This window comes from Microcaecilia unicolor, chromosome 9 (assembly GCF_901765095.1).
Source record: "Microcaecilia unicolor chromosome 9, aMicUni1.1, whole genome shotgun sequence".
Lineage (NCBI taxonomy): Eukaryota > Metazoa > Chordata > Amphibia > Gymnophiona > Siphonopidae > Microcaecilia > Microcaecilia unicolor.
The window spans coordinates 67,815,883-67,836,675 of NC_044039.1; the positions used below are offsets into that span (position 1 = coordinate 67,815,883).

The 20,793-nt window shown below is 46.8% G+C and overlaps 1 protein-coding gene across 8 annotated transcripts in view; it reads left to right on the forward strand.

Annotated features, from left to right (window-relative positions):
• Window positions 1–20,793, forward strand: part of PPARA (peroxisome proliferator activated receptor alpha) — a 652,237-nt gene that overhangs the window by 365,808 nt on the left and 265,636 nt on the right. For 7 of the 8 annotated variants that reach the window (XM_030213762.1, XM_030213761.1, XM_030213757.1 and 4 more), the window contains one exon: window positions 2,007–2,042. The exons of the other annotated variant lie outside the window; for it this stretch is intronic. In XM_030213762.1, the coding sequence (XP_030069622.1) occupies window positions 2,007–2,042 (36 nt within the window). The remainder of the gene's footprint in view (window positions 1–2,006; window positions 2,043–20,793) is intronic. 8 annotated transcript variants of the gene reach the window in all.

A 20,793-nucleotide genomic window follows, 5' to 3' on the forward strand; every position in this document is an offset into this window, starting at 1 on the left:
GAGTCAATTGTAGTTTGTAGAATGATCGCTGGACAACCTGTGAAGTTTGGGGCTTTAAAGAGAGAGTAGAGTTACCTAGATACCAAGGGTATGTACTGTGTTGTCCTGGGGAACTAGTATATTGAAAAGAAGAATAGACATAGTGGGGGGGGGGGGGGGGGGGGTTATTACCTCTGTTGGAAAAGAGAATACATTTTGATTTGCTGGGATTTAAGACGAGATTGTGTTCCTGGAGCCAGTTAGTTATGTGAGATAGTTTCTGATTTTTCTGAGAGACTTTTATGGAGGTGCATATGTCTAGAGTACAGAGAACTTGAATGTCATCTGCGTAGACATATATAATGAACTCAAGAGTCAGAATCAGAAGAGGGACCCGAATGATGTTGAAAAGAGTAGGTGAAAGAATTGAACCCTTTGGAACACCAAAGCCAGGACTAAATGGAATAGAGGATGAGTTTTGAAAGGCTACAGTATATTTCCGGTTTGCTAGGTAGGAAGTAATGAGAAAAAATATCCGCCAGAAGGCGGAGAACTGTAGACGCCCCACGGACAACAACAAGAAATAAAATAAAAGTGGGAGGACGACCAAGGATTCCAAAGACTGAAAGGATATATAATAATAAAAATGTTTATTGAGGTATAAAGACTCGACACAACGTCGTGTTTCGGCCGTTAGGCCTGCATCAGGAGTCTTAATGCCGAATGCTTTTGAGAACTATTTGATGAAGGCAAATCCTCAACAAAGGGAGGTCTTTAGAAAGACCGTTGTGAAGGTGAGCGTGCTTCGTTGTCTTCTCTGACACAACGCTTGTATAGAATGCTGCAATAAGCCAATAAGTAGGAAGTAAACCATTCCAGTGCGGTACCTGAAAGCCCGATAGACTACAGATGATGGAGTAAAACAGAGTGATCGATTTAGATCGAAAGCAACTGAGATATCTAGGGAGAGCAGATGAACCATCTTGGCAGATGTCATCTTTTCCACCTCATAGTTGAAAACGTTTCTGCTCTGGTGGACAATTTGGTCCAATTTGACACAGGGACTGTTATTCCCTACCTCAGAAAATACTGACCACAGATGCATCCACTCTGGGGTTGGGAGCACACGTAGATGGGCTTTACACCCAGGGGAATTGGTCCATTCAGGAGTCCAAGTTTCTGATCGTCCTTTTAGAGCTATGGGTGATCTGGAACGTTCTAAAGGCTTTCAAAGATCAGCTAGTGACCCAAAATGTGCTAATTCAAATGGACAATTAGGTGGCTGTGTATTATGTCAACAAGCAGAGGGGTACAGGATCCTGCCGCTTATCTCAGGAAGTAGTTGGGATGTGGCAGTGGGCCACCAGTCATGGCAATGTGCTGTAAGCCATATACCTAGTGGGGAAACACAACAGTCTGGTGGACAGATTTAGCAGAGTGATGCAACCGCCCAAATGGTCTCTCAGCATAGGTGAAGCCCGCAAGATCTTCCAAGAGTGGGGCATCCCCTCAGTGGATCTTTTTGCCACTCACCTCAACAAGGTTCCTCTGTTCTGCTCTAGACTCATGTCACATTGCAGACTAGCGTCAGATGAATTCCTCCTCCATTGGGGAGAGGGCCTTTTGTATGCTTTTCCTCCTACCCCTCCAGTAAGGAAGACTTTGCTGAACTTAAGCAGGACTGGGGAACCATGATCCTCATCGTGCCTTACTGGCTCCATAGACCTAGTGTAAATGGGGGTGCCTAAATGTAGCAGGCACATGGACAACTTACAGTATTCTTTAAGTTGTCCACCTAAATGTCTGCCCCTCAAATGGCCAGCCCATGATCCACCCATGTGAATGCCTACTCTTATAATGCCTTTTGAGTGCATATTTGTAGAATACCATTTAGTCACCCAAATAACATTTTCCTAGGAGGGTGTACACCTAGTCGTCTAAATGTTGGTATTCTGTATATTTAGGTACACAGTTGGCACATAAATATAAGCAACTTGTTAGAGAATTGCTCTTTATATGCTTTCTAGTGTCTTGGGTTCTGAGAGAAGAGGACATTTCTCTGGGTAAGTGAATATTATTTTGCTCTGTACTTTGATGACTTAAAAATTGGGGGTACAAGAGGAATTGTAGGTTTATTGATAAAGATAGTTTGAATTTTAAAGATCAAATTTTATTAACTAATTTCTATAGTCTAAAACCCTTTTCCCCATAGTTTTAAACTTCAACTTTCTGCCACAGCCTACATCATGAACAGATAACTTCTGGAAGTCACAGCAGTGCCTATTTCAGTCTTCATTCCCACTCATCCCTTCATTTATAGTCTTAATTTATGGTCAATTATTCTAATTAGAATAACAAGAAGAGAGTTTTCATTACAGAGTTTTAATTACATTTCATTACTTTCTGAGAATTAATAAATCACAGAATATATCATATAATCTTAAGGCTTGTTATATTAGTCTAGTAGCCCTAGTACCTTAACAAGTTTTAATTAATTGAACAGCTCAATAATACTAAGATTCAGACAGCAGTCCACCAGTGAGAAGGGAGCTATTCAGTCTTTTGCATTGAGTGTCACATGTATGATTATCTCCCAGTTGGCGAGAAGTTATAGGTGTGTGCTCGATGCAAAGAGCTCCTAGCTCTCACAGAATGAGTCTTGTTCTCTTGAGGCTAGAGTAGCAGACTTGAAGGAGCTGAGGGAGACACAAAGGTACATAGAGGAGACCTGCAGAGACGTTATAGAGAAGCCCCCTCCTGTCTAGCAGCCCTTGTGCTGCCTTGAAGGTCTCCTAAAAGGAGAGCATCACACTGGCAAAGTAAGAAGTAATCCTGTAGCAAGGACCTGCCCACCAGGGGGATGCAATATCCTTTTGCACCGAGGATGTTTTTCCAGGAATTTCTGCCCAGGATGGAAGGGTTAGGACAGCAGTTGTAGTTGGTATTTCGATCATTAGGCATGTGGATGGCTGGTGGATGTGAGGATTGCCTGGGCATTTACCTGCCTGGTGCAAACATAGTGGACCTCAGTTGTCACCTAGATAGTATTTTAGGTAGTGCTGGGGAGGAGCTGGCTGTCTTGGTATATGTGGATGCCAGTGACATAGGAAAATGTGGGAGGGAGGGAGGTTCTAGAAGCCAAACTTAGGCTGTTAGGTAGAAAGCTGAAATACAGATCCTCCAGGGTAGCATTTTCAGAAATGCTCCCCATTCCATGCACGGGACTCAAGAGGCAGGCAGAGCTCTGAAGTCTCAATGCGTGGTTGCGACGATGGTTCGGGGATGATAAATTGTAGATTTATTAGGAACTGGACAACATTCTGGAAAAGGGGGAGCCTATGCTGAAAGGATGGACTCCAACTTAACCGGGATGGAACCAGGCTGTTGGCACTAACATTTAAAAAGGAGATAGGGCAGCTTTTAAACAAAAATGGGGGCAAAAGCTGACAGGCACCTAGGGGTGCATGGCTCAGTGTGGAACATCCTTAAAGGATACTATTGAAACAGGACATTTAGGGAATTGCAATAGAGAGATTTCAACAATGATGAAAGAAAGCCATGAATGTTTAAGGAGAGAGCAGAATTAAGGTTGCATATTATCCCTATCAACTTCTAAGTAGCTTGAAGATGCAAGGAAAAAACACAACTTGAAGTGACTGAATACAAATGCTAGAAGCCTAAAAAACTAAGATGGGAGAGTTAGAGTATATAGTACTAAATGAAGAGGGTAGATATAATAGGCATCTCAGAGACCTGGTAGAAGGAGGGACACTAAATCTAGTCCTTAGTGGAATGCAGGACATATAGTACGAGAGGTAACGGTGTTGAGTCAGCTGGGAAATAGTGATCATAACATGATCAAATTTTAGCTATAACCTGGCATGAAAATCTTCTTTAGTAGCATTTAATATTTGAAAGGGTGACTATGATAAAATGAGGAAAATGGTTAAAAAGAATTTATAAGGATCGGCTGCAAAGGTTAGGATTTTAAATCAGGAATGGACATTGTTTAAAAGAATACCCATCTTGGAAACCCAGACTAGATGTATTCCATGTATTTACAAAGGTGGAAAGAAGAACAAAAGACAGCATGGTTAAAAAGTGAAGTGAAAGAGGCTATTAGAGCCCAAAGAACATCCTTCAATGAACAGAAAAAGGACTTGAATGAAGAAAATAAGAAGCAACATAAGCACTGGCAAGTTAGATGCAAAGCATTGAAATATGAATTCTAAAAGAATATGATGAGAGACTTGAATAGAGGCAAAAACTCACATTTACAACTTTTTCAGGTACTGTGAGGGAATCCATGAGATTGTTAGATCATGAAGGGGATGGGACGACTTCCCTATGAGTAAAGGCTAAAGCGGCTAGGGCTCTTCAGCTTGGAGAAAAGGCGGCTGAGGGGAGATATGATAGAGGTCTATAAAATAATGAGCGGAGTTGAACGGGTAGATGTGAAGCGTCTGTTCACGCTTTCCAAAAATACTAGGACTAGGGGGCATGCGATGAAGCTACAATGTAATAAATTTAAAACGAATCGGAGAAAACATTTCTTCACTCAACGTGTAATTAAACTCTGGAATTCGTTGCCAGAGAATGTAGTAAAGGCGGTTAGCTTAGCGGAGTTTTAAAAAGGTTTGGATGGCTTCCTAAAGGAAAAGTCCATAGACCGTTATTAAATGGACTTGGGGAAAATCCACTATTTCTGGGATAAGCAGTATAAAATGTTTTGTACTTTTTTGGGATCTTGCCAGGTATTTGTGATCTGGATTGGCCACTGTTGGAAACAGGATGCTGGGCTTGATGGACCTTTGGTGTTTCCCAGTATAGCAATACTTATGCACTTACGTAAAAGGGCACTCAGGGAGGACAAAGCCATAGTGGAGAAACTGAATGAATTCTTTGCTTCAGTCTTTATGGGAGAAGATGTAAGAGATCTACCTGTACCAGAAATGTTTTTCAAGGGTGATGATATGGAAGAACTGAAAGAAATCATGGTGAACCTGGAAGATGTACTGAGCCAAATCAATAAATTAAAGAGTAATTAATCACCTGGACCATATGGTTATACACCCTAGGGTAATGATTTATCATTTTCCATTGTTATCTATAATCTTTATCATTCATTGTTTATTATACAAAACTTTTTTTTAATTCCTCTTACATATATATTATTGTTGTTTTTGACACTAATGTACAGCCCTTGTGCTTCCGTGCAGATTCATCCTTGTTTTTAGTGATACTCTGTTTGTAGTCTGCTACATGAATTGTTTTATAAATTTGCTTGTTTTATTTTTCTATTCATTTTTGTGTTTTTAATACACTCCTCACGCAGGTGACAACACCAAAGCGTGGCTCTGTGTCGAGTCTCATAAAAGTTTTTACCACAATAAAATAATTAGCTATTTGAACCTTACGCCTCCATTTTTTGTGTTGGAAGTGCCATCATCTGCCCTACTCTTTTGGTTTTCCTTGTTTCTTTTCGTAATGATGTCTTTGTTCCTCCACCTCTGAAAGAACTCAAACATGAAGCTACTGATCTGCCATTAATGTCCAGTCGTTAAAATCTTCAATAGTACCTAAAGGGTGGAGGGTGTCCAATGTAACGCCAATTTTTTAAAATGGTTCCAGCAGTGATCCGGGAAATTACAGATCGGTAAGCCTGATGTGTGTGCTGGGCAAAATAACTGTTAGTCTCATTCACACACACAAGGAGTGACACGGGCTGTACATACTGTAGCAGAACATGTTTATCCACTCCTACCCTAGCTGAGATAATATTTAACCATCTCTTTGAACTCATGTGCACCTTTCTTTAAATTAGTCACCTTATTTTCTAACTCCTCTTACTCTTTTACCTATCAATATGTTCCATCTTTGCTTATACCCTACACTGTCAATTAAAATGTTCTAGTACTTATTTTGTTGGCATTGTAAGTAGTATACTCTGCCATACTTTGCATTGTTATTTGAATGTTTTTACTGCTGTAATTGTCTATTACTCATGTTTGATTTATTCTTACTGTACACCAACTTCAGTGAATTTCTTCAAAAAGGCAGTAAATAAATCCTAATAAATAAATAATATAATTACAAAACACGTAGATAATCATGGCTTAATGGAACTGGCTCAGCATAGATTCAGCCAAGGGAAGTCTTGCCTCACCACTTTGCTTCATTTCTTTGACGGTGTGAAGAAACAACATGTCAATAAAGGTGAGCCAGTTGATGTAGTACATCTAGATTTTTAGAATGCTTTTGAAATGTGAAACTCCTGAGAAAATTAAAAAGTCATGGGATAGGAAGCAATGTTCTGTTGTGGATTATGAACTGGTTATTGGACAGAAAACAGTGGGTAGGGTTAAATGACCATTTTTCTCAATAGAGGAGGGTAAATAGTGGAGTGAGGTGAATAATTTGAAGGTGACATACTATTCAAAGCTGTTAAAACACATTCAGACTGTGAAAAATTTCAGATACTGTAGGAAATTGGAAGACTGGGTATCCAAATGGCAGATGAAATTTAATAGTAACAAATGCAAAGTGATTCACATTGGGAAGAATAATCCAAATTCAGGTCAACTGGTACTAGGGAATGTTTTTATTGGAGAAACTTGGAACCAATTACAACAAACCTACTTTTATACAAAAGTTCAAAAAGAAAACTAAAACCACTAAAATGACAAAACATACCTATCTAATCAAGTTTCAGCCGTACATGCTTCCAATACCCTTCCCACCTCCCCCCCACCCAAACTTCTTCTGCTCCAAGTGTGCCAGAAAAAAAACCTCCCGCAGCACATTCCCCATCACTGTGTCCACTGACAGTAAACTTTTCTGTAATATCAACTGGCATCTGGCCATCCACAAGAAGTATTTCAAAATAGCAGTGATGACAAATAATGTCCCAGTATGCTGGTACAGTCCTGGTCGATAGCAACCGTACACCCATTCTGCATAGGAAAAAGATTGAAAACTAGGAATTCCCAAGACACTTTTTCCCCACCTCCCGCTTGAAGGGGCATTCCCTCAAAAAGTGATCCATTGTTTCTGTCTTCTTCCCACACTCCGCTCTGGGACAATTACTTTCCTCCAGCTTCCTACAGTTCAAATTTCCCCTCACAAACAGCTTTCCTTGAAAGGCCAGCCAGGTGAGATCAAAAAACTTTTATGGCAACCTGTTCATGTTTAAGAGTTCCAAACCCTTCTTCATTACTGCTCCCGGGCAATCCCTGAGGCTAACTTCTGGACAAAAATACTGATGTAGGATTCTTTCCCCCATAGTCTTCCAATCCCCCTCTGCCACCTCTACTGCTGTGATCCCCCACCTATTCACTACTCTAACCCATCCCTTTTGATAATCCAATATCCTCCTTTATTTATTTATTGCATTTGTATTCCACATTTTCCCACCTATTTTCAGGCTCAATGTGGTTTACATAGTACCGTGAAGGCAATCACCAGTTCCGGTATGACAAATACATAGTGATATTGTGGTCAAGATCATGTGTGACAGACACATTAGGGAATCGAAAGGAGGAAGAGTTTTGTCCAGTTCGAGTATGAGGTTCATTGTGTTGCAGGGTTCAGGTATTTAAGTTGGATCTTTAGGGTATGCCTTTTTGAACAAGTTGGTTTTTAATGACTTCCGGAAGTTAGGTCTTGCGTTGTTTTCACGGCATTTGGTAGTGCGTTCCATAGTTGCGTGCTTATGTAGGAGAAGCTGGATGCGTAGGTTGATTTGCATTTAAGTCCTTTGCAACTTGGGTGGTGGAGATTTAGGTATGTGCATGTTGATCTTGTTGTGTATCTGGTTGGTAGGTCAATGAGTCATGTATCCTGGGGCATCGCCGTAGCTAATTTTATGAACCAGAGTGCAGATTTTGAACGCTTTTCCCTGCACTCGCCCCCTTCACTGACCCCCTCCCCCTTTCCACCTTGTCCAGACCCTCTCCCACCCCTGTTCCATATTTTCTGCCCAGCCTGGAGGGTTCTGCCTTAATATTGCCCCCAAATTAAATTGGACAAATAATAAAGTCAGGAAGAGCACAGGATTGACCATCCCCAGGCCGCCTTTTACCCTGGGAAGGTACGTCACGTCCCTTTTCACCATGTTGAAATGATTTTCCTACAGCATTTGGAAGAAGATACTAAGACCCAGATGCAGTACTACACATTAAAGCCTGTCCCTTACCGACTCCACCCCCCCCCCCCCCCCCCCCCCCCCCCCCCCCGTTGCTGCTTACCGATTTGGAAAACAACGGGGATGCATGAAGGAAATCGCATGCAAATGAGCTGCTCGCTGTTAGCACATTTGCATGCGATTTCCTTCCAGCCAGTCGGTCAGTTGAGCATGCGCAGAGCAGCCATACATTAAGCATGGATGCTCTGCGTATGCCACAGACGGGTTCATACACGCAGACAAGCTGAATGTATAATAGCCGTCTACAGCCTTTGATCTTTCCTGCCTCGAAGTTCTTGCCTGCCAGCCAATCATAGTGCGTTTAGCTGACACTGGTGTCAGCTAAACGCGCTGTGATTGGATGAGAGAGACCAGCTGGAACGGCTGGAGCAGGGAGTTCTGGGGGTGACTGGTTCTGTTGCAATGATTTTGTTCATATTTTTACCTCACAGCTTAATCAACCCACCAGCAATAGCGCTGCAACCATTTTAATAGACTACATTTCCCATGTGGATCCTCAGCACAGTTCTGCAACCCTCCACATCTTACTTTGGGAGATAAGAAACACCAGAAATCAGATGGAGGAGGGTCACAGAAACACCAGACGGAGGAGGGTCACGGTGGCTGCCGGTTTGCTTCTCGTTCATGGGCACTTTGCTGAATTTAGGCGTTAGCGAGAGCTCTAGACCTCACGTTAAGATTTCAGCGCTGAAGGTAGGGTTTGCTTCTGTGCATCCAGTCGGAAAATGGCTGTGCATTGCCTTTCTAGCACATTTGTGTAGTAATTAGCCCCTCAGTCACAGTTCTGTATACCTCCATTCCTGTAGAACCCCTGGTTTCTGTCCTTTTCTGATCTGATGTTTCACCATCTGTTTATCCTCCATTCTACCGTACTTACTTGGGATTTCACTGTTCTGTGCTCCAAAATACCTGCAACCCAGCGTTCCAAAGCACTGACGACTGTCTCCTCCCTTTTTCCTGGTATCTCCTCCATTCCTACAGTCCCCCTGATTTCTGTCCTCTTCTGATCTGATGTTTCACCATTCCATTCCACCGAACTTACTTGGGATTTCTCAGTTCTCTGTTCCAAAGCACAGCATTCCACAGCACTGATGACTCTCCTTCCTTTTTCCTGGTACCTCCTGCTTGGCCCAATCCATTCCTGTATCCAGGTGAAGTATACACTCCTCCACCATGTTGTTCTGCTCCTGGACTCTTGGCACACTCCTCATTCTTCCATAATCAGATGTACCTTTCCCCGCACTGCTCCGCTTCGGATTGATTTCCTCTGTGTTGGTTTTCTCTTGATCACCAGCAAGCTTGCCTTCTGCTACCTCTGTCCTCTGCAATGGGTCTCCTCTGACTTCTCCTCCTGCTGCTGTCCGACCTGCACCTGTCCAGAAAAAGACTGCCTGTCTCTACCTCCTCTGCATATGGCAAGGATAAGGGTTCCAATTCCCTTACAGCAACACTGTAAACTTTCACAGCTTGGGGATTCCTTTGTCTGATATCACTGCAGCTGACAATATGTCCCTCTGGCTCCAGCTGCTCTGCTTCGTTTTCCTCCAGCCTGGCAAGCTGAGAAACCCCACTGCTCAACAAAACTTCATCTTGCTGGGAAACACCGCTCTCCTCCGCCATTTTGTCCTCCAACTTTTTCTCCAGCTACATTCAAAACACTCAACAGACACTGTGCTTGCTTCATCTTTCCCTCTTTCAAATCAGTCAATTCAGTACCTTTTCCTTGCCTGGATTTCTCCTTCCAAGCCTCCTCCAGACTTTTTAGACCGTCCAGCAAAGATTCTCCACTGCTCAACCATTCCACAGTTTCTGCTGCCTGCTTGTGGGGCACCTCCACTTCCATTGCCCTCTGATTCTTCTCATTTTCTTGCAAAACAATTTCTGGTACAAGTCTCTTAAAGCTATTTTCCTTCTTTTGTCTTTTGTTTTACAGCCAATCAGCTGGGAATCTGACTGGTCTGTCTCTCCACAGACTGCCTCTGTGACTTCCATGGTAGATGCAAACTGACTGCTCCCTTCTTTTGCTCCTTTTGAAAACTGTTGTTCTTTAGTTCATTGCTGTTCTACAAGCTCTGTCAGCTTTCCCACAGATGCTGCACTTTTTGTCCTGCCTTTGCATTTCTGTTTCTTTCCCCTCTCTCCTTCCTCCTGGAACTTCTGGCTCGCCTTCTCAGTTCTAAAAACCACTGTTCTTTTTTGCATAGCTGCCATTCTGGCTCTATTAATGTACACTTCCCTCAGTGGGTTGCCTGGAGCCTCAGCCATTTCTTGAAACTTTTTCTGTGTTTCCAGCAGCTTTTTATGCACAGCTCTTTCCTCTTCTTTATACTGGCTCTGGAAATCTTTTGGAACCAATTTTGTAATAGACTCTGCTTTCTTAAGTCTCTTTTTCAAACTTTCCATTGCTTTTTCTAAACTCATTAGTCTTCTGACTCCTTGTACAACAGCTTTGGACATATTCTCTCCATCTCCGCAAATGAACCTTTTCCGGAGATGGGAAGGAGGTAGAACTAGAGGGCATGAAATGAGATTGAAGGGGGGCAGACTCAAGAAAAATGTCAGGAAGTATTTTTTCACAGAGAGAGTGGTGGATGCTTGGAATGCCCTCCCACAGGAGGTGGTGGAGAGGAAAACGGTAACGGAATTCAAATATGCGTGGGATAAACATAAAGGAATCCTGTTCTGAGGGAATGGATCCTCAGAAGCTTAGCTGAGATTGGGTGACATAGCCGGTAGTGGGAGGAGGGCTGGTGGTTGGGAGGCGGGGCTAGTGCTGGGCAGACTTATATAGTCTGTGCCAGAGCCGATGGTGGGAAGTGGGGCTGGTGGTTGGGAGGCAGGGATAGTGCTGGGCAGAGTTATACGGTCTGTGCCCTGAAAATGACAGATACAAATCAAGGTAAGGTATACACAAAAGGTAGCACATATGAGTTTATCTTGTTGGGCAGACTGGATGGACCATGCAAGTCTTTTTCTGCCGTCATCTACTATGTTACTATGTTCTTTGGGTCACATATGGCCTACCTCCTCTCCTTTCTCCTCCAGGTCTTCAGATTCAGTATCAGAATCACCACTAGTCTCCTTCATTATTCTTTCTTCTCTAGTGGGATCCTCTTCTTCCCCACCTCCTCCAAACAGGATCTTTCTGCCTTTTTCCACAAAGCTCCCCCATTCTTCCCGCTGCCCTGACAGCACTTGTGTCATGGTTTGCTGTTGTAGACTTACTTGCAAGTCCCACTGTTCCAACTCCAGGGCCTTTAGGAACTGTGCTTGGGTCCTCTAAGGTTTTTCTTGGACTTGTTTTTGAATCTTCTGGGACTTACTTTGGGCTTTTGGATCCTGTTTTTCCTTTCCCAGGCCTCTCTCTTTCAAGCCAGAAGTGCCTGGGCCCTCCAGCCTCCCTTCCTGGGGTTCTTTTCTAGTCCTACCAGACCTTGCAGCCAGTTCCTTTTCCCACAGTACCCATCCTGTCCCCCAGTTGGGAGACAGGCTGAGCATTCTTCTCCTCCACCTCCACTCTCAGAGCCTACAAACAACTCCTCCCTTCTCAACTGCTCAGCTCAGACTGACTGCAAGAGCCTCAGCATGAGGCGCCCCCTAGGGTCCACCTTAGGAGTCAGCACTCAAGAAGATGATCTAGGTGTCATTGTAGACAATATGCTGAAATCATCTGCCCATTGTGTGGCGGCAGCCAAATAATCAAACAGAATTCTAGGGATTATTAGGAAAGGGTGGTAAATAAGACCAAGAATACTATACTCCCTCTGGATCACTCCATGGTACAACCTTGCCTTTCATTCAGTTCTGGTTGCCGTATCTCAGAATTAATGTAGCAGAATTAGAAAAGGTTCAAAGAAGAGTGATCAAAATGATAAAGGGGATGGAACTCCTCTCATATTTGGAAAGGCTAAAGAGATTAGGTCTCTTCAGCTTGGAAAAGAAATGGCTGAGGGGATTAAGGTCTAGAAAATCCTGAGTCATGTAGAATGAGTAGAATTGAATCAATGTTTTACTCTCAAAAAGTACAGAGACTAGGGGACACTCAGTGAAGTTACATGGAAATATTTTTATGTTTAAATGTTTTTATTGGTGAAAAGTGTCTCAAATAGAAAAGGGCAATGCAAACACAACTTCAATACAATTCACCAAGCTGTGCATTTTATATATCCCCTGTAATACCCCTCCCCCCCTTATTATCTACCTACTTCACCGCAGACTTTGGTATCAGCAGGATGTAGGTCAATAGCCTCTATCCTAGGGTCGGATACTTCTTCACTAGGCAAATCTCCCCCCCCCCCCCTTATCAATATCCTCCCCCACACAACAAGCCATCCAAAGGAATTTTTATCCCCTCACTCATAATATGTTCCACAATGGTACTTAATACGTCTAAGAAGTAATCTAACATATAACAATTTTCCACATTCCTCCCCTCCTCCCCCCAACCCCCCCCCCAAAAAAAATCTTCCCCCCCCCCCCCCCGCCACACCATCTAGTTTACGCATTCAGGATTCTGCTATGCGCTACCACAGTCAATGAATCCCAGAAGGGAGACCAGGCTTGACAGAATAGGTCTCCCCGAGGCGAGGACAAGTCTTCCACTCCTCTGCGCTCCAATGCACAGAGAGAGATCATGTTGGATCGCCATTGCTGTAATGATGGAGGTTCTGCAATTATCCACTGCTGAAGAATTGATTTCTTGCCCATCAGAACTGACCATTGTAAAAAGCATTTGAGACCCCTGGGCAAACACGGGGACACCCGGAACACCTCAAAGAGCTGAGATGGAGCAGGCCTCCAGGTAACCCCCCACATTCTGGACACATGCTGACATACTTGCCGCCAAAATCCAAGGATCCGCGGACAGGTCCAAAACATGTGGCCCAAACCAGCCAGGGGTTGGGCACACTTTGCACATACATCATCCATCCGCATGGAGGCCCTAAAGGCTCTGCGAGGAGATAAGTACATTCGCATTAAAACTTTGTATTGGATTTCTTGCAACATCACATTTTCCACCCGTCTCTGCATCCCCAAGAGACAAATCTTCAGACTATCACTCTGGAGACCCACCGCCAATTCCTTGTTCCAGAGGTTAGCTAAATTATCATAATCCACCTCACCCAACTGCTCCCGTAAAGTGGCATGATAATATTTAAGTGGGACCCGTAAGTGTGCATCTAACCCTAGTATGGTAACTAGTGTTTCTCCGAGGACAAGCAGGCTGCTTGTTCTCGCTGATGGGTTGACGTCCTCGGCAGCCCCCTCCATCGGAAAGTTTACTAGCAAAGGCCTTTGCTAGTCCTCGCGCGCCCATGCGCATGCGCGGCCATCTTCCCGCCCGAAACCGGCTCGAGCCGGCCAGTCTTCTTTCGTCCGCACTCGGTACGGTCGTGTTACGCCGTTCGTGCCCCAGAGAGTCGACCTCGTGCGTCCTTTTCGACGTGTTTTTGTCCTTTTTTCCATTGAAAAAGTTCGGGAAGCGCTCCGGTAGTGTTCCGGAAGCCCCTTTCGGGTTTTCTGCCCTTCCCGTATTGTGGGCAACACAATAATAATGGGGATTTCAATTACCCGCATATAGACTGGGTTAATGTAACATCTGTACACGCAAGGGACATAAGATTTCTTGATGAAATCAAGGACAGCTTCATGGAACAGCTAGTTCAGGAGCCGACAAGAGAAGGAAAAACACTAGACTTAGTCCTTAGTGGTGCTCATGATCTAGTGCAGGGGGTAACGGTACGAGGGCCGCTTGATAACAGTGATCATATATGATCGGTTTTGATATTGGCATTGAAGGAAGTGAAACTAGGAAATCAAGTACGCTAGCGTTTAACTATAGAAAAGGTGATTACGACAAAATGAGAAAAATGGTGAAAAAAAGACTGAAAGGAGCAGCTCGCAGAGTAAAAAACTTGCGTCAGGCGTGGATGCTGTTTAAAAACACCATCCTGGAGGTTCAGGACAAATATATTCCACGTATTAGAAAAAAGGGAAAAAAGACTAAACGTCAGCCGGCGTGGCTAAACAGTAAGATAAAGGAAGTCATTAGAGCCAAAAAACAATCCTTCAGAAAGTGGAGAAGAGAACCAACTGAAAGTAACAGGATAGATCATAAGGAATGCCAAGCCAAATGCAAAGCGGAGATAAGGAGGGCAAAAAAGGACTTTGAGAAGAAATTAGCGTTGGAAGCAAAAATACATAGTAAAAATTTTTTTAGATACATTAAAAGCAGGAAACCGGCCAAAGAGTCGGTTGGGCCGCTGGACGAAAATGGTGTTAAAGGGGCGATCAGGGAGGACAAAGCCGTAGCGGAGAAATTAAATGAATTCTTTGCTTCGGTCTTCACCGAGGAGGATTTGGGGGGGACACCGGTGCCGGAAAGAATATTTGAAGCGGGGGAGTCGGAGAAACTAAACGAATTCTCTGTAACCTTGGAGGATGTAATGGGTCAGTTCAGCAAGCTGAAGAGTAGTAAATCACCGGGACCTGATGGTATTCATCCCAGAGTATTAATAGAACTAAAAAATGAACTTGCGGAGCTACTGTTAGAAATATGCAATCTGTCCCTAAAATCGAGTGTAGTACCGGAAGACTGGAGGGTATGCCAATGTTACTCCGATTTTTAAGAAGGGTTCCAGAGGAGATCCGGGAAATTATAGACCGGTGAGTCTGACGTCGGTGCCGGGCAAGATGGTGGAGGCTATTATTAAGAATAAAATTGCAGAGCATATACAAAAACATGGACTGATGAGACAAAGTCAGCACGGATTTAGTGAAGGGAAGCTTGCCTCACCAATCTAATGCATTTTTTGAGGGGGTAAGCAAAATGTGGACAATGGGGAGCCGGTTGATATTGTATATCTGGATTTTCAGAAGGCGTTTGACAAAGTGCCGCACGAAAGACTCCTGAAGAAATTGCAGAGTCATGGAATCGGAGGTAGGGTATTATTATGGATTAAGAACTGGTGAAAGATAGGAAGCAGAGAGTAGGATTGCGTGGCGAGTATTCTCAGTGGAGGAGGGTAGTTAGTGGGGTCCCGCAGGGGTCTGTGCTGGGTCGTTGCTTTTTAATGTATTTATAAATGACCTAGAGATGGGAATAACTAGTGAGGTAATTAAATTCGCCGATGACACAAATTATTCAGGGTCGTCAAGTCGCAGGAGGAATGTGAACGATTACAGGAGGACCTTGCGAGACTGGGAGATTGGGCGTGCAAGTGGCAGATGAAGTTCAATGTTGACAAGTGCAAAGTGATGCATGTGGGTAAGAGGAACCCGAATTATAGCTACGTCTTGCAAGGTTCCGCGTTAGGAGTTACGGATCAAGAAAGGGATCTGGGTGTCGTCGTCGATGATACGCTGAAACCTTCTGCTCAGTGTGCTGCTGCGGCTAGGAAAGCGAATAGAATGTTGGGTGTTATTAGGAAGGGTATGGAGTCCAGGTGTGCGGATGTTATAATGCCGTTGTATCGCTCCATGGTGCGACCGCACCTGGAGTATTGTGTTCAGTACTGGTCTCCGTATCTCAAAAAAGATATAGTAGAATTGGAAAAGGTACAGCGAAGGGCGACAAAATGATAGTGGGATGGGACGACTTCCTATGAAGAGAGGCTGAGAAGGCTAGGGCTTTTAGCTTGGAGAAGAGACGGCTGAGGGGAGATATGATAGAAGTGTATAAAATAATGAGTGGAATGGATCGGGTGGATGTGAAGCGACTGTTCACGCTATCCAAAATACTAGGACTAGAGGGCATGAGTTGAAGCTACAGTGTGGTAAATTTAAAACGAATCGGAGAAAATTTTTCTTCACCCAACGTGTAATTAGACTCTGGAATTCGTTGCCGGAGAACGTGGTACGGGCGGTTAGCTTGACGGAGTTTAAAAAGGGGTTAGATAGATTCCTAAAGGACAAGTCCATAGACCGCTATTAAATGGACTTGGAAAAATTCCGCATTTTTAGGTATAACTTGTCTGGAATGTTTTTATGTTTGGGGAGCGTGCCAGGTGCCCTTGACCTGGATTGGCCACTGTCGGTGACAGGATGCTGGGCTAGATGGACCTTTGGTCTTTCCCAGTATGGCACTACTTATGTACTTATGTACTCAGTTTTTGCCCCGTAAGTTTTCTTTCGTTGTCGGGGTAGGCCTCTTTTGGCCTCGGTCGAGATTTTTCTCCCTCTAAATTTTGGTGCTTCAATTTTCGCCATTTCGGCTTTTGATTTCGCCGGCGTGATTTTTCCGCCCATGACATCGAAGCCTTCCAGCGGCTTCAAGAAGTGCACCCAGTGCGCCCGGGTAATCTCGCTCACTGATAGGCACTCTGCGTGTCTTCAGTGTCTAGGGGCCCAGCACCGCCCTCAGAACTGCAGTCTGTGTTCCCTGTTACAAAGGCAGACTCAGGTAGCGAGATTAGCCCAGTGGAACGTTTGTTCTCGGGCTCTTCGTCGGCATCGGCACCGGAGGCATCGAGTGCATCGACGTCGTCAGCGTCCGGACCATCTTCCTTGGCTGCCGCTCCATCGACTGCATCGAGGCATCGGACCTCTGCATCGGCGCCGAGGCATCGGGCGACTGCATCGACGTCGGTGGTACCGAGACTTCGTCTGCTGATGTCGTCGGACGGAGGTGCATCGTCAAGAGTGCAGGTGAGGGCTGTCCATTCCCCTGCTGGTGGCGGTGAGCCTTCGGGTGGGTCTCCTCCTACCCTGAGGGCTCCTGCGGTACAGCCCCCCCCGGGATCGACCCTCTTCGGTCTCGGCCCCGAGGAAGCGACGGATGGATTCTACGTCCTCCTCGTCGGTGCCGGGGAGCTCCGGTGACATGCTTCGGAAGAAGTCGAAGAAGCATCGACACCGGTCTCCTCCCCATGTCGGCAACCGAGAGCTCTGGGTCGCCGAGGGATTCGGCACCTAGCAGGCATCGGCACCGAGAGGACCGCTCACCCTCTGTTCAGGATGGTGTCGATGCGCTCCACTCTGGACAGCCCGGAACAGCCTCCTCGCCCGGAACAGGTTCTGACGTCGACGCCTGCATCGGCCTCTCAGCCTTTCTCTGCAGCCGCTCTAAACGAGAGCCTCCGGGCCGTTCTCCCAGAGATTCTGGGATGAGCTGTTGCGCCCTACCCCTCCGTACCGGCGGTGCTTGCGCCTACCGGTACCGTCGAGCTTGGCGCCGGCTGGCCCATCGCCCAGGTTGAGGTCCCCGACGTCGGTACCACGTGCGGTGCCGACCGAGGCCACCTCCAGGAAGGCTCCACGACTACGTCGGCGGAGGGAGCTTCGCCGATGCTGGCGAGGGAGTCTACCTCTCGACGCCCACACCGTGGACGGGGTTCCACCGAGTCGAGCAGGGCGAGGTTGCGACACAGGTTCGTGAACTTGTGTCTGACACCGAGGGTGAGGCCTCGTGGGAGGAAGAGGAGGAATCCCAGATATGTTCTCTGACGAGGAGTCTGAGGGTCTTCCTTCTGATCCCACTCCCTCTCCTGAGAGACAGCTTTCTCCCCCGAGAGTCGGTCTTTTGCTTCCTTGTCCGGGAGATGTCTACGGCCATCCCCTTCCCGGTGGTTGTGGAGGACGAGCCCAGGGCTGAAATGTTTGAGCTCCTGGACTATCCTTCTCCACCTAAGGAAGCGTCCACTGTTCCCTTGCACCATGTCCTGAAAAAGACATTGCTTGCGAACTGGACCAAGCCACTAAGTAATCCCCACATTCCCAAGAAGATTGAGTCCCAGTACCGGATCCATGGGGACCCAGAGCTGATGCGCACTCAGTTGCCTCATGACTCTGGAGTTGTGGATCTGGCCCTAAAGAAGGCTAAGAGTTCTAGGGAGCATGCTTCGGCGCCCCCGGGCAAAGACCCTAGAACTTTAGACTCCTTTGGGAGGAAGGCCTACCATTCTTCTATGCTCGTGGCCAAGATCCAGTCTTACCAGCTCTACACGAGCATACACATGCGGAACAATGTGCGGCAGTTGGCGGGCTTGGTTGATGCTCTTCCCCCTGAGCAAGCCAAGCCTTTTCAGGAGGTGGTCAGGCAGCTGAAGGCGTGCAGAAAATTCCTGGCCAGAGGGTGTATGACACCTTTGATGTTGCGTCCAGGGCCGCTGCTCAAGGGTGTGGTGATGCGCAGGCTCTCATGGCTGCATGCCGCCGACCTGGAGAATAGACTCCAGCAGCGGATTGCGGACTCGCCTTGCCGTGCGGACAACATTTTTGGAGAAAAGGTCGAGCAGGTGGTAGAGTCTCTCCACCAGCGGGACACCGCATTCGACAAGTTCTCCCGCCGGCAGCCTTCAGCCTCTACCTCTACAGGTAGAAGATTTTTCGGGGGAAGGAAGACTGGTCCCTATGCTTCTGGTAAGCGTAGGTACAATCCTCCTTCCCGACAGCCTGCGGCCCAGGCTAAGCCCAGCGCGCTCGCTCTCGTCAGCAGCGTGTGCTCAGCAAGGCCCCGCGGCTCCCCAGCAAAAGCAAGGGGCGAGCTTTTGACTGGCTCCAGCAGAGCATAGCCGACATCCAAGTGTCAGTGCCGGGCGACCTGCCGGTCGGAGGGAGGTTGAAAGCTTTTCACCAAAGGTGGCCTCTCATAACCTCCGATGAGTGGGTTCTCCAAATAGTCCGGCAGGGATACACCCTCAATTTGGCATCAAACCTCCAATTGTCCACCGGGGGCTCAGTCTTACAGCTTCCAACACAAGCAGGTACTTGCAGAGGAACTCTCCGCCCTTCTCAGCGCCAATGCGGTCGAGCCCGTGCCATCCGGGCAAGAAGGGCTGGGATTCTATTCCAGGTACTTCCTTGTGGAAAAGAAAACAGGGGGGATGCGTCCCATCCTAGACCTAAGGGCCCTGAACAAATATCTCGTAAAGAAAAGTTCAGGATGCTTCCCTGGGCAACCCTTCTCCCCCATGATTCAGCAAAACGATTGGCTATGCTCTCTGGACTTGAAGGATGCCTACACACACATCCCGATACTGCCAGCTCACAGACAGTATCTGCGATTTCAGTTGGCACACGCCACTTCCAGTACTGTGTGCTACCCTTTGGGCTCGCCTCTGCGCCCAGGGTGTTCACAAAGTGCCTAGCTGTGGTAGCAGCGGCACTTCGCAGGCTGGGGGTGCACGTGTTCCATATCTCGACGATTGGCTGGTGAAGAACACATCCGAGGCAGGAGCCCTGCAGTCCATGCAGATGACTATTCGCCTCCTGGAGCTACTGGGGTTGGTGATAAATTACCCAAAGTCCCATCTTCTCCCAGTGCAGAAACTCGAATTCATCGGAGCCCTGCTGGATTCTCGGACGGCTCGCGCCTATCTCCCAGAGGCGAGGGCCAACAACTTGTTGTCCCTCGTCTCGCGGGTGCGAGCGTCCCAGCAGATCACAGCTCGGCAGATGTTGAGATTGCTGGGCCACATGGCCTCCACAGTTCATGTGACTCCCATGGCCCGCCTTCACATGAGATCTGCTCAATGGACCCTAGCCTCCCAGTGGTATCAGGGCCGCTGGGGGTCTAGAGACGTGATCCACCTGTCCACGAGTTTTCTCAAATCCCTGTATTGGTGGACGATTTGCTCCAATTGACTCTGGGACATCCCTTCCAATTTCCTCAGCCACAAAAAGTGCTGACCACGGATGCGTCTCTCCGGGGATGGGGAGCTCATGTCGATGGGCTTCACACCCAAGGAAGTTGGTCCCTCCAAGAACGCGATCTACAGATCAATCTTCTGGAGTTGCGAGCGATCTGGAACGCTCTGAGGCTTTCAGAGATCGGCTGTCCCACCAAATTATCCAAATTCAGACAGACAACCAGGTTGCCATGTACATTGTCAACAAGCAGGGGGGCACCGGATCTCGCCCCCTGTGTCAGGAAGCCGTCAGCATGTGGCTCTGGGCTCGCCGTCAAGGCATGGTGCTCCAAGCACATATCTGGCTGGCGTAAACAACAGTCTGGCCGACAGACTGAGCAGGATTATGCAACCTCACGAGTGGTCGCTCAGCTCCCGAGTGGTGCGCCAGATCTTCCAAGCGTGGGGCCACCCCCTTGGTGGATCTCTTCGCATCTCGAGCGAACCACAAAGTCCCTCAGTTCTGTTCCAGGCTTCAGGCCTCCGGCAGACTAGCATCGGATGCCTTCCTCCTGGATTGGGGGGAGGGCCTGCTGTATGCTTATCCTCCCATCCCTCTGGTGGGGAAGACTTTGTTGAAACTCAAGCAAGACCGAGGCACCATGATTCTGATTGCTCCTTTTTGGCCGCGTCAGATCTGTTCCCTCTTCTTCTGGAGTTATCCTCCGAAGAACCGTGGAGATTGGAGTGTTTTCCGACCCTCATCACACAGGACGAGGGGGCGCTTCTGCATCCCAACCTCCAGTCTCTGGCTCTCACGGCCTGGATGTTGAGGGCGTAGACTTTGCCTCTTTGGGTCTGTCAGAGGGTGTCTCCCGCATCTTGCTTGCTTCCAGGAAAGACTCCACTAAGAGAAGTTACTTCTTCCATTGGAGGAGGTTTGCCGTCTGGTGTGACAGCAAGGCCCTAGATCCTCGCTCTTGTCCTACACAGACCCTGCTTGAATACCTTCTGCACTTGTCTGAGTCTGGTCTCAGGACCAAC